This window comes from Hyperolius riggenbachi, chromosome 3, assembly GCF_040937935.1.
Source record: "Hyperolius riggenbachi isolate aHypRig1 chromosome 3, aHypRig1.pri, whole genome shotgun sequence".
Taxonomy (NCBI): domain Eukaryota; kingdom Metazoa; phylum Chordata; class Amphibia; order Anura; family Hyperoliidae; genus Hyperolius; species Hyperolius riggenbachi.
Genome location: NC_090648.1, coordinates 367,886,390 through 367,901,257, shown reverse-complemented (window position 1 = coordinate 367,901,257; position 14,868 = coordinate 367,886,390). Strand labels below are relative to the sequence as shown.

Sequence of the window (14,868 nt, the reverse complement as noted above, 5' to 3'; positions counted from 1 at the left end):
AAAACTCTCTTTTTAGAATATTAATGTTTTTTCCACGTTGATTGAAAGAATGCAACCCACAAGGCATTTCATCACTGCCAAAGCTCAGCAATTTTAAATCCATATGAAGATGGTGTCTGCTTTGGGATACAAACCAAACAACTGACGCACTACCCTATTGGCAATCCAAGCTCATCACTGCCAGCACGCATGAGGATACAGTTACTTTTAGTTTTAAAATATACAGCCAAGCCGATGCCATTGTGGCTTCTTGTTTTGCTTGTTAAAGGGAAGGTTCAAGCAAAATAAATAAAATGAGTTTTACTTACCTGGGGCTTCTACCAGCCCCATGCAGCCATCCTGTGCCCTCGTAGTCACTCACTGCTGCTTCAGTCCCCCGCTGGGAGCTTGCCGACCTCGGAGGTCGGCGGGACGCATTGCGTACATTTTTGCGCATTCCCGCTAGTGCAGGAACATCAACACATGCATTTTTACGCGTTACTGGTTTAATGCATACATTTTTACGCATTGATCCAGTAACGCGTAAAAATGCATGTGTTAATGTTCCTGCATTAGCGGGAATGCGTAAAAATGTACGCAATGCGTCCCGCCGACCTCCGAGGTCGGCAAGCTCCCAGCGGGGGACTGAAGCAGCAGTGAGTGACTACGAGGGCACAGGATGGCTGCATGGGGCTGGTAGAAGCCCAAGGTAAGTGAAACTCATTTTTTTATTTTGCTTGAACCTTCCCTTTAAAGAAACCACAAAGATCTATTCACTGATTAACGCTAAAGTTTAAACTACTAACAAAAAATGTTAATAAAGAGGCTATAAAATATAAAGTATTAGCATTAATATATAGTAAAATCAGGGAAAAAAACTTTACCAGTAGCAGGACAGCTCAGTGGGTACAAGGAAGACAGAGGTAAGCACCAAAGGGAACCACTTAGGTGATTGCAGAGTACAAGGTGGCATGCAGACAACGTAAAGTGGAGTATATGAATGCAGACAGGCACCCTGAATGAACATCCATCAAGACCTAGGCAATAGTGTTGGTGATAGAAAACTGATGGAAAACATTAAACATCTTCTGGCACTACAATGGAATTTGAATTTGACTCTCATATTAATATGAGCATTGGGACATCTAAACTGAATTGAGACTAAATTAACCAACACTGCTGAGCAGGTGCCTATGTCTTGGATGATTGACAAGGTACCGACAAGACAGAAGCTGTCACTTCCATGCCTAGAAATTAACTCTTTCAGGCAGCACACTAAAACAAGTAAAACAGCCTCGTTATTAATATGTTTTGTACTGTACATACACATGTTGATCTCATCATGTCACATATCACCTCAGGTACACTCAGTCACATATCACCTCAGGTAAACCAGCACAGTTTGAATTCTATGCAATAGCAAAGTAAACATTCATATCTGGCACAAATACCAAAAATCCCTTTGCTTATGAATTTCCAGGTCATTATTATTGCTGACTCATATTTCCCAGCATATCAAACTGCTGACAAGGTTATACATTTTTATATGTTCATACTCATATATACTGTACAGAAATTATTATTTTATTATTTCGTATTTATATAGTGCTGACATCATCAGCAGCACTGTACAGAGTTCCTTTACTGTTCTTTAGTGGGGCTCACAATCTAATCCCTACTATAGCCATATGTCTATATATGTATCGTGTAGTGTATGTATCATAGTCTAGGGCCAATTTAAGGGGGAATCTAATTCGTATCTGTATGTGTTTGGGATGTGGGAGGAAACCGGGGTGCCTGGAGGAAACCTACACACAGACACAGGAAGAACTTACAAACTCCTTGCAGATAGTGCCCTGGCTGGGATTCGAACTGGGGACCCAGGGCTACAAGGCAGAGTGCTAACCACTACGTCACCGTGTTGCCCAATCAAGACAATGGTCCATACCCTATTAACTTTTTCCCAAGGAGATGTTTTCAAACCATAGCTGTAAAATACCTTTAACGCTCCCACCATACAAGAAGTACTCAATATACAGTTAATGTTATTTTTTTTGCCTATTTTTTGTTTGGTACTTTCTTAATTGCGAAGTACTGAAAAGTTATTTTTTTATTTTTTCTTTAGAAAAGATGAAAAATTATCTCCTGGAAGAAAAAACTCAGGAGAAAAAGTTAATTGGATAAGGGCCAGATTTATCAAGAGTGTCTGAGACAAAATATTAGTAGGTTTTTAGAAATCCATGCAGAACAGTCTCAAACATCTTAAGAAATCATTAGATTGTGCAGATTCCTTCTAAAACTGCTGTTTAATAGTAGGAGCTAGGAAGGTCTCTCAAGACAGTGCAGTGTGTGAGGGGAATTGCTGTTGCCGAGGTAACCAACACACCTGCTGTATTGATGGCAGCAGGCTCTGACTGAGGAATTCATCAGGTGGGAGGAGCACATCACAAATCATGTCTAGCCTGCACTCTGCAATCATGTTTAGCCTGCAGTTCTACATCTGTAGAACTGCTTTCAAGCACTTCTTAATCTGCGCCATTTTAGGGATGGATTTGCACTTCTCTTAACTGTAGTGCAGCTCTAGAAATTCATGCTAAATTGCCACTATTACCTATGATTTAATTAAGAAGGTTCTTATTATCATGCAGAACTGTTCTCCTTGCTGGTTAGAACAGATTAAGAAGAAAAAACTGTCGGTAATGCGTTGATAAATCTCCCCCAAAGAATCTGCAAAGCTCTCGCTAGGCAAGTTCAAGACTGTGAAGCATGTTCATTAATAATGTAGCCATTGTACATACAGTAATGACTCTGAGACACAAAGGCAGAATGGGGAGAAAAGAAGTGTTATATTGGTGTGGGATCATTATACATTTTGGCTTTAAAATACTATCCTGAAAATGGTGGATTGTCCTGAAAATGCCACAATACAAATACACAGATAGAAACACAGACCAATTAGATTCTTAAGGCCTGATTTACTACGAAGTGAAAAAATAATAATAAGTACAATGCTTTACTTTTTTTGTATGTATATTTAAGCATGATTGAATAAAATGTATCACGCATGACTTACCCACAGCATGGGTAGATTTTTTAGATCAATACTGCCAACTTATTTCAAAAAGTTATAATGTTAGTATATTTAGATACACAGTAAGTATCAACACTTTTGTATCTTTTTAAATATTTTGACAAGCAGCCTTTCCAGATGACTTGATTAGTTGCATGCTTATTTCAGGTGCGTGACTCTGACACTGTGGACCAGAAAGCTCAGCAGGATGCCAGGCAACTGATACCAAGCAAATAACTATGGCAGCCTCCATATGCTTCTCCCTTCAGGGTACCCTTTAATGAATACAATTGTTTTTTTGTTTGTTTTATTTCTTACAATTATGTTATAAATTAGTCAGTGTTTTCTCATTGTAAAATCTTTCCTCATCCTGATTTACATTCCTAAATGTATCACAGGTGACACATATTTATGTCTCTCGTTGAAGAGAGCAGAAGCAACACCTGGGCCCCTATGCAATTCACTTTTTCTCCTCAGTTTTTTCTAAGTTGATATTTTCACATCTTGTCATAAAATGCTTTTTAAACCCCCAACAAGCAAGAAACCACTACAATTTTGATAGCACTTTTTTTGTAAAATGCTTAAAAGTTATTTTATTCTGTCTCACCTAAAGCACTACTCCAAAGACCTGATCATACCAGTTCACCTACAGAGCAAACAGGTCCATAGTGGAAGCCATCAATATCCGCCTATAGCATATTCTGAGTCACCTAAACAAGCCAAACACACCTATGCCAGAATTCTACTTCTAGATTCCAACTCAGCATTCAACACCATTAGCCCTGACATCCTCTGCAACACAGTAACTCACCTCAAAGAACACTCCAGACTCTGTGGCTAACTGAAGGACTTTCTAACAAACAGGACCCAAGTCGTCAAGCTTGGCAACTTCTCTTCGCTTGTGCAAGTCACCAACACAGGTGCTTCCCAAGGGTGTGTCCTGTACACAATTATGTTTTGACTGTATACGAACTACTGCACCCCAACAAACAGCACTGTCAAAGTCATAAAGTTTGCAGACGACACAAGGAGAATGATGAACATGCCTATAGTCAGGAGATCAAGAACATCTGCAGCTGGTTCAAGGCAAACAAACTTAAACACGGCTAAAAACAAAGAACTGATCATTGACCTCAGGATAAGCCCCCCCTGAACTACCCCCAGTCCTCATTGAAGGGATAGAGGTCATTAGAGTCCCACATGCCCGCTTCCTAGGCATCACCATCTCCAATGACCTAAGGCGGAGGAAAAATACCACCAATAACTAGAAGAAAGCACAACAACGGATGTTCTTTCTACGGCAGTTGGAAAAATGTGGGATGTTGCAAGATCTTATGACCTGCTTTTACTTTGTAAATATTGAGTCGATACTTTGCTCCTCCATTGTATGGTATGCACAGGCCTCTGTGAGCAACAGGTACAAGCTACAGAGAATCACAGAGAATCATACATGCCATGGAAAGGAACATTGGTACCCTCCTACCACCACTCGATCTTCTTTACTCTTCCAGACTGCACTCAAGGGCCATCAAGATAGCAAAAGACCCCTCTCACCCCGGCAACCACTACCTCAAACTTTTCCCCTCAGGACGCCTTCACAGGTCCTTACCCACCAAGACCACCAGATACAGAAACTCTTCCTTTCCCCAAGCTGTGCAAATCTTTAATCTGGTTTGCAATTATAGGAAGAGCTTGATTGCTGTAATAGCCAACAATGGCTTTCCTATTGATTATTGAGAAGGGTATGAATAATTTTGGACTGGACACTTTTTGCTCAAATGTAAATAAAAGATTTTTTTTTTACCCCACAATAATGCCTCTTGTACATCGTCTTATTATCTTTTGGGAGACATCTATGTCATTTCCCGTCAAAAAATTACTTGCTGGTTGAAAAAAAGTAACTTTAAGTCAAAATTTGACAGGGGTATGAATAATTATGGGCAGCACTCTACATATAAAAAGTGTTTCTGATGCTATATTTAGAAAAAATAACACAACATAAGATTGTGTATCCTGAATAATGTAGTACATTCTACCATATGTCGTTATGGTGCTTTTAGCAAAATTGTACTTTTGCAACTAAAACATAAATGAGTATGTAATTGTTAAGTGGGAAGAGTTATAAATTCTGTAAGGCAAGGGACACACTTGTCTTTCAGTTTTCTGCTCATGTTTTTCTGCGTGCATTTTCTGCACACCACGTGTGTTTGTATGCAGAAAAACACATGCATTTTTTCACAGCAACTTCTGTGCAGAAAACGCACACAAATATAGTCAGGTGTGTCTCCTGCCTAAAGCTTTTAGTGTTTTTTGCAATACAGTTTGTTCAGATACTGCTGACCTCTGCAGATCAGAGAAACTAAGTGAGGCGCACACACACAGTATCACAGGTCATTTGTGTTGGAACACTCTCTTAAATATCTTCATTATTTCCTCTGAGTATCTTGCTTTTAGATATAATAAGCTTTCTAAGAGCAAGCATGAGCACTAGTGCGTAAATGGGGTTCAAACTATAGTAGATTACATTAACTATAATAATTACATTTCATTCTGCCCAGCAGGCTATTCCTGTTCATAATATTTACTTGATTTGAAACAGGCACTTGTTAGACAGCCAGCTGTAATACCAGGAAACACAAATATGATAAACATATCTGTATCTGGCCCATCTTAATGTAGCTCAGACTTTTCTTCCCAGCAAACATTAAATGACCAAATTACACTGACCAATAGCTTACCACAATACAGTCCTGGGTAGCACTGTTGGGTTTAAAGGTACCCAAGGTGACGTGATGAGATAGACGTGTTTGTACAGTGCCAACCATTCAAATAACTATACTGTGTTCCTTTTCTTTTTCTGTCTGAAAGAGTTAACCATCTGGTATGCAAGTGACAGTTCCTTTCCAGTTGGATCCCAGTGAACTATAGCATAATTATCAATGATAAGGAATTACCGCAATAAAATAGTTTCCTGGCAGAGAACAAATTATAAAAGCAGGAGCTAGATAAAATGGTCCAAAGTTTAAATATTTTAGCTTCTGGGATACTGAAAGACTGTGCTAGTTATATAAAAATACAACATGAAAAATACTTTTTCTTTAGTTGATAACACAAAAAAATAAAACTGTGGGATTAATGTGTGTGTTAGTGACATTCCCATTTGCAGCAATTTACCCAGTGGAAAGTGACACTTTCTTGATAAGGAAACGCCAAGAAAATACAGGTCTGAAAGTCCTGGCCCCAACAATTAACAAGGAAAGGGGGGGGGGGATACTGGGCTGCAGGAAGGGGCATGAATACTTGCTGCACTTCGGGGCCTGTGCAAGTGCAGCTGTTAATTCTTCTTGGTCTCCAAGTGAAGCCATTCACTTTGCTGGGTAGACTTATACTTGAGTCAATAAAAAATTCCAGCTGAAGAGGGTCAAATATTGGAGTCGACTTACTGTATACACAAGATCGACTTGTATTCGAGTATATACGGTAGCTAAAAATGTTGAGTCAGGCACGTCCAGCAGTTCTAAAGGTTACATTTTTTGCTCGAAAACTTGGCCCCAGACTTGCGGACTGACCAGAGCCAATTGCGGAAGGGCGAAGAGCAGCGAAGGACGTCAAGGGACTGATCAAACCAGAGAGGGCTGAAACCCCAGGTATATATAAATTTTCTCTCCTGCTCCATCTCAGGTTTGTTTTAAGAAAAATAAGAAAAGCAGTTCCACGTGAAGCAGATTCAAAAGTACAGCAAACCTTAGATTGCAGGTAACTTAGTTTAAGAGCGATTTGCAAAACAAGCACATTTCTTTTTTTAATGCTGACTTGATAAGAAAGTGAATATCTTGATATGGAAGCACAGAGCATCTCGTCACATCATCACAACTGAGCACCTAACATTGGGCAAGTTCCTTGTTAAACCCACAAACATCCACAAGGACCAGCACATGCCAAAAATACTTCTGAAATTACAAAATACTTTATTCAAAAATTTCTTCAGAATAAGACATCAGACAATTTATGACACATCCTCAGAAAAAATATAGGTTTCAAAAGACAACCAAAGTCCATCAATATGCTTGATTCCAATGGATAATATGGCTATACAGTTGTAGAGTCAAGCTGGAAAAGAAGTTACATCATAGCGTGTCACCAAAGCAACGGCAACAGACACTGGCCTAGAGCTGCTTTGGACAGGGAGCCGATCTTCAAGCCAAAGAACGTGTACACCAAACCAGCTCAAAAGCCAGTACATAAATACCCCACTGGAACCAATCAATGTGTGGCATACATTTAAATCATTCAATCATAATCCTCTTACCTTCAGTGGACCTGATCATAACTGCAGGTGAAGCAGGGAGGGAGCATCATAAATAAACATAATCCCAATTGCCATAATCATGCTGCAGCCAGAGGGTTTAACAGAGCACTAAATGTAGCCCAAGAGGTTAGATACTGCATCAAGCCCCGATACCACGCGAGCGGTAGACACAGAAGTCACATCTCCATGGACTTGGTTATTAAATCCATGGACAAGGGTGGGGGTATTGTCGTTATGGAAAAATCGGTTTATATTAGGCAGGTGAAAAATCTGTTAGGTGATATATCTATGTACAGGCCTCTGCTGTTTGATCCCCAATCTGAGATTGAGAGGGAGATTGGACAGCTGGTTGAGAGTGCTTTCTCTGGTGGTCAAATTGATGTTCATTTAAAAAAAAATATTGATTACGCAGAATCTGGTTAGTGGTTACACCAGTGTTCTATTTTCTCCCCAAAGTACATAAGGACCCAGTCCACCCCCGAGCCATTCCATCGTCTCTCGGGGTAACCTTGGTCCTTTCCCCCCTGGCTGTCTCTTCTGGATTTCATCATGAAGCCTTTTGTTACAATGCATCATTCTTATCTGAGAGATATGTTTCTAGAGTAAGTAAGACATCTTCCATTGCTTCCTCTAGACTATTTGTTGGTAACATTGGATGTATAAAGCTTATATAGCTCCATCCCTTTGAAGGTCTGGAGGTTGGTACAAGGTCTATGACACTAGGACTGATTTTTCTGTTAACCAGTGTAAGTTTTTGATGGCACTTTTTAAGATAGTTTTGCCTGGAAACTATTTTCTATTACACAAGATTAAAGGAAATAGGGGTTTGGGTGGGCATATGCAACAGATCTGGAAACTATTTTCTAATTTGTGACTAGTTCTATGAGCAGATACGGGGTACGACAATGGGTTCCAATGTGGCCCCATGTAAATCTTTTTATGGAAATGTATGAGGAATTTTCATCTACCTTACCCCTCATGCCAGAGATTTGCTAAAGTATGGTTTTGTTATATAGATTATATTTTCGTCATATGGGCAGGGCCACATTCGAGCCTAGATGCCTATATCAAGCAGATTAATTTGAGTTTCATTCTTCGTTCATTAGGTTAACTGCTCACTGGAGTAGGACAGATGTCAGTTTCATGGATTTTAAGGTGGAGAGGTTGGATACAGGTTTGAGGAAAGATCTTTATTGGAAGCAGTCAGATTGTAACTCCTTGTTGCGATTTGAAAGCTTCCATCCTCCCTCATTGAAGATGGCTATTTCCAGTTGAATTGTGGATAGAATAGTGATGACAAAATTAAGGATGAAGGTTGGGTGAGATGAGGAGAGATTTTAAAGTTCAAGTTCATGCGAGCCTAGTTATGCGTTTTTAGACAACGCACTTGTTACACTTGCATTACAAATGACTAGTAGTGAGGTACCAATGCCAATTATGAAGTTTTGGTTATAGTTTGGATTTGTTTCCCGCTAAGCACGATAATAAACCTGGGGATGTCCTAGTCACATCTTCTGATACCTCATGTTCATGTTGATACATTCAAAGGATAAAACAGAGACTTACCGGGCAGGAACGGGATGATTCTCTGCTTTGGATCTTTCTGTCCTCCCTCCACTGGAAACTTATCCAATAATTGCATCTGAAACAGGACAAAAAACAAAATAGACAATTAATAAAAAAAAAAAAAAAAAAGCCATGCACCATGCAGTAATATTTGTCATAACATTATCAGACTTTCTTCCATATCTCCAAACAGAATAAATTGATCAGTTCCCACAGGAAATGGAATTCTCCTGGACTGAGCTGAGATTTTGCAATGGACTTCACAGATTAGGATGACTGATATTTACCTGACTAAACAGATATCATTTTATCAACCATTATGCTAGGTACACACTATGAGATTTTCTGGTAGATTTACTGTGAGATTGATTATTTCCAACATGTTCGACCTGATTTCCGATCGTTTTCCAGCAGAAGTAAACATAAAGCAGTTAGAAATTAATCGCAAAATGAAGTTCAAATCGGACATGTTGGAAATAATCATTGTCTAGTGAAAAAGCACTGTGTGTAGGGTGGAACAGACTGGGCCAATCCAACTTCCCAGGAAGTGCAATTCATTGACACAATTGCATTATATTTGCATGCAAGTTAGAATTATTTGCATCTCATTGACCACTTCCAAGTGCAGACTGAAAGTTCAGTCAAGACCATCTCTAAACTATATATTTAGTGAAAGCAGATCGATTGTAAAATTAAAATATGGTATCAATTTAGTACATCATGATCATCGTGTCAGTACATATTAAATTAATATTTTCAATTTAAAAAAAAACGTGAAAAAAAAAAAAACATAACACACTAAAACCCTCAGTAGTGCTAACAGAAACAACAAAAGTCCCCACATTCCCAATCAACATGAAATGTGAGACAGTGCTAATTCAAAGAAAACACAGAAATGTAATTTAGGCTAAAACCTTGACAAAACCTATTTAACATTCCTAAAAAACGTTTACAAGGGGATAGCAGTAGCAAGCAACCACACATTCACAATCTTGATGGCTGGAAGGGAATAAAAAACTCAATGCCTTTGTCGCTTTTGCAACTACGTGGATTCTCCTTGCACGTAATAGTGTGCTCCAGCTATTATAACATGCATATTTCAAATAGAGAGAAAAGGTGGCTGGCACTGCACCATCAAATTTCATTGTGAGATAGGCACTTATATATAGGGTTCGAATCCTGGCTAGGGTCAGTACCTATTCAGTAAGGAGTTTAAGGCAAGACTTCCTAACACTGCAGGGTGGCCCCTTGAGCATGCCCTAGTGGCTGCAGCTCTTGAGTGCTTTGAGTCTGAAGGGAGACAAGTGCGATAAAAATGTTCAGATTATTATTATATTACATGTAGAGTAGTTGGCAGTATAAACAGCATGTGGACGGCGGGACAGAAGGACTAGTCAACATAGTTTTGCATGGCTTGGCCTTGTTCACACAAAAAAATAAAGTGGTCAGATAAGTACACATGGGTTTTCTTACCCCTTACTCAGTCAACACAGACACCCAAAAGGTATAGCAAAAATGTAATTCTTTGTTATGTTCTCACAGAAACCCCATCCTCATCTGACAATTTCACTGCAGTCTCATCATTCTGATTGTTAAACTTGGACATCATGTCTTCTAAACTTCACTGTAGTATTCTACATGTTGAATAAAAACAAAACATGCGTCTCTGTCTGTTTTTCTTCAAGCCCTGGTACCACTCACCAGCCTTCTTCTGACTTGCAACAAAATAACCTTATGTCTGGCAAATGGAGCTGGTATATCCTTATCTTATGAATTGCACACTGTTTTCCACCTCTTTACTATAAACATAAAAACGAACAACAATTCTGTGCCTTATTATATTTCTCTTAAATAATATTAACTCAGCCTGCATGCGGGTTATCAGTCAACACCTGCTTCCTGCAGGTTGTCAATTAGTCAGTAAGTCACAGATGAAAAACACTCCAGCTTTGTTAAATCCTTTGCTAAAGCCAAATTATATTAACTGCGCTCAGTTTTGCACATAATATACATTTATGCCCCTAAAAATTTGTCAAATCATGCCTTGACACGTGACTTTTTGTAATTCATCCCAAAGATGCTGTTTACAGAATGTCTCACTTTCCATCTAATTCTATTGCATAAGACAGGCGACAGAGTCTGTATTGCTGGCACAGATGCTGCAATACTTCTGTCAAATATTTCCTTCTGGATGTGAGAGGAGGTAGTAATCACTTGGATTTCAAATAACTATAGCAGAGAAAATGATCTGCAGATGTTGATATTTACATCAATGGAAAACACCAGACAGTGTCTCCGTGCTAATAAAATATCCCTGGCAAAGAAGCAAGAAGAGTCTGAGCTCAAATACAACCCACATTTATGAAAGATACAGGAGGTACTACCAGTACTTATTTATTTATTGTATTGTATTACTATGGGGGTGTTGCCAATTACAACATACATTCTCTGGTCACCCTCTGCAAAGATTTATTAACCGTAGCATACAGAGTGCTCTCTGCATCAAAACAGGTATTTGCTTGCATATGCAGTATTTTACAATTAATGTTTAAGTTCGGTCAAAGCGTACATGTTTAGCATATGCTGATAATTAAATTGTACCTGAACTGGCATGTGACCTGATGAAATAAATAAGGGTACATGTAGCACCAATCTTTACTTAAAAGCTTGCCAGTATTTACTTTCTATTCTTTGTGCACTATAAGAGTTAATAGACCAGTGCTTTTATCTATGCAAGCAAATACACTTTTATCTGTCTGCACACAGACTCCTGATAAGGATAAAGTGATGAAAACGTGATAATGACAATTAAAGGTCACAATTTCCTTTGCTCCCAGGGATTGGGGCTTGACTTGTCATGGCAGAGTTCTGTATAGACCGTTAATTTGGTATGGGCGGGGTGCTGGCAGAGGGCAATGGAGCAGCACAGAGCGGGAGGGGTAAGAAGCTGAACGATAGCCTCAGCCTGCACTTGGACCAGATGATTCAGCAGGCTGGATCCCTGGCCGATGCATACCTGTAGGTAGAGCTCTACAGAAGTGCCTCTGGCTGGCCTGAGAACCTGAGAACCATCCGGTGTGTATCTAAGGCTTGAATCTCTCCCATGGGAGCTGAATGAACCAGGTTCTACCTCACACAGTCATGGCTGTTTACATTTCACATTTGAATTGTAGCACTTAAACTGAAGGCAAGACCGTGACATTGCAGTATAGGTCCATTTACCTTTCCCACCACTCATACACTGTCAATTCTCTCAAATGTATTTTCAGTTAAAGCGGATCCGAGATGAAAAACTAAATATAACAAGTGACTTGTCTATATATCTTATCTAAAGTTTAGATAGTTTACACAGCAAATCTATCTTCAAACAGCTTCAACAGTATATTAATATTTTTTCCTGTGATACAATGGGAGCAGACATGTTTTCTGCTTGTCACTATTACACACACAGGCAAGCTTATCTGTATCTAGGCATGCTAATCTGCATATTCTGTAAAAACTCCACTCTTATCTCCTCCATTATACAGGCAACTGATCTGTATCTGCACTGCAGCTCTCAGATTGTGAAAACTCTGCCTCTGAAATCTATAGCTACTAACACCTTTTTCACCTGCCCAGACTGAAATCCCACAATCCCTTGCAAGCGTCAAGGCACTCTGGAGAAGCTGTGGGTGTGGTTTGTTTAGTTTATAGGAAATTAGGGTATTAAAACAAAACAAAACAAGTATTTGGCTTGAGGAATGCCCTATAAACTATATGTAAGGAACACAATTATGCAAGGAGTAAAAGTTCATCTCGGATCCACTTTAAGGTTTTCTTTAACCAATTCATGTCCTAACTACAGTATATTCATGTCATTGCAAGTGGCTTCTGAAAGCCACATGACGTGAATAGAAGTTGTCCCCTTTAAATGAGCACAGCGTGCGTGCTAGGCAGCACGCACATGGGCTCATCAACCCTCCTCCCTCTAACTACACTAAGCATGGATGCCTTCCCGGGGGTCCGATCCCCCCACCCCACGCCCAATCCCCTGTAATGACACCCCCCTCCTCCATGCTGCGATCGGGCAGCATGGGGAATTACAAAGACGATTTCCCACCAAATCTTCTTCCTGTGCGGCAATCGGCTCCCCTCCATTCAGTACCGCTGACAGCCTCTATGTGCAGAATGGATCGGGTCCCGGCTTAATGACGTCATCAAGCCGGGACCCGATCCACTCTGCACATAGAGGCTGTCAGCGGTATTGAACGGAGGGGAGCCGATCGCCGCCGCAGGAACAAGATTAGGTGAGAAATCTTCTTTGTAATTCCCCATGCTGCCCGATCGCAGCATGGAGGGGGGGAGAATCATTAAAGAGAAACCGCCGTGCTGTTTGGGGGGGGGGGGGGGGGAGAAGAGCAACACACGTGGGATTAACAAGGGGGGGGGGGTAAAGGGGCACACACACCTAGCTATGGAGGGGGGGGGGGAATAGACACATCCAGCCAGCTTCGAGGGGAGAGGGGTGTGAGTAGCCAAATATATACATCTGGCTAGCTGGGGGGAGGGGTACTAAGACCTGGCTGGGGGGGGGGGGATATCCAGAGGCACATCTGACCAACTATGGGGGAGGGAGGCATATGTAGGTGCACATCTGGCTAACTGGGGGGAGGATCAGATTATAAAGGAGGAAAAAAATAACTATATAAAAGTCGGACACAAAATGAAAAAATGCATTTTTTTTCCAAATAATTTATGGTCATCATACATTGTACTAGGATTGAAATTTAAATGGTAAAATAACCAGGGCAAATGGAAAAGTAAAATGTGTGGGTTTAACTTACAGCAGCAACTTTTATTTTCAAACTATAATGGCTGAAAACTGGGAAATAATGACTTTTTTCATTTTTTTTACCCTTTGTTCCCTTTAAAATGCATAGAAAATAATATAATTCTTAGCAAAAAGTACCACCCAAAGAAAGCCTAATTGGTGGCGGAAAAAACAAGGTATAGATCAATTATTTATGATAAGTAGTGATAAAGTTATTGGCAAACGAATGGGAGGAGTGTGAAATGTAGAAAATTGTTCTGGTTTTTTAGGGGGGGAAACTCCAGGGACGCGAAGTGGTTAAGGGATTTGCCAGGGAAGGTATTGAATGATGAAGCTGGTCAACTCATACATATGTGATATTTGTAAATTTATATTTATTAGAATGATTAGTCCTGTGTAGACAGTCAGAGGCAGAATTTTAATGCAACTCGATTATATCATGTAAAATAATTGAGCATGCAGATCAGATGCTTCGGCACTGATCTGACTCAACAAACTGCATGCTAGTTAGACGATCAAAAAAAGAAAAAAAAAAAAAACAAGGTCAAAAGCTCAGCATGACAGCAAGATACCTAGCAGTGTTTATAAGGGATTGCAGATCGCAGCCTCCGTATTCCTCTCACGTCAGATTTCCTCTAAGTATCTAGCAAGAAATCACTTTATGATAAACTTCCTGTGCCACCGACTTTTATTGGTATACACTGCGATTTTCACAGACAGGTCTGTTTTTGTCCTGCCCCCTTGGAGCCTGATCATCATTATGCTCCTGAGCCAAGAAAAAGCAAAAGTAGAACCACAGAGCTTGTAATCTCACTGAGCTCTGCATGACCAGTTTTCAGCTGAAAGAAGCCTCCTTTGACAGAAGTAATATTTGGAGATTGCCTACTAAACTATAACACAGTATATTTACATCTGTTCCTTGGGTTGGGCTTTAATTAATTAAAAACAAGGTCTCGCTCTGCTCTTTTAACTAATGAGCAAATGTGAAATGACCGAGATCCTGCCATCAAAGAAAAGCTTACACAAAGCATTTGCCACATCACATTTGCAATGAATCACAAAGAGGAACGCTGGGCTCAGCCCTTTGCAATATATAAGCAATGAGCAGCTGCCAGTGGACTAACGTTCCAAAGG

The 14,868-nt window shown here is 40.0% G+C and overlaps 1 protein-coding gene across 6 annotated transcripts in view; it reads right to left on the bottom strand.

Moving 5' to 3' along the window:
* Window positions 1-14,868, bottom strand: part of SH3PXD2B (SH3 and PX domains 2B) — a 293,221-nt gene that overhangs the window by 130,639 nt on the left and 147,714 nt on the right. For all 6 annotated transcript variants that reach the window (XM_068277154.1, XM_068277153.1, XM_068277149.1 and 3 more), the window contains one exon: window positions 8,925-9,000. In XM_068277154.1, coding sequence (XP_068133255.1) covers window positions 8,925-9,000 — 76 coding nt within the window. The remainder of the gene's footprint in view (window positions 1-8,924; window positions 9,001-14,868) is intronic.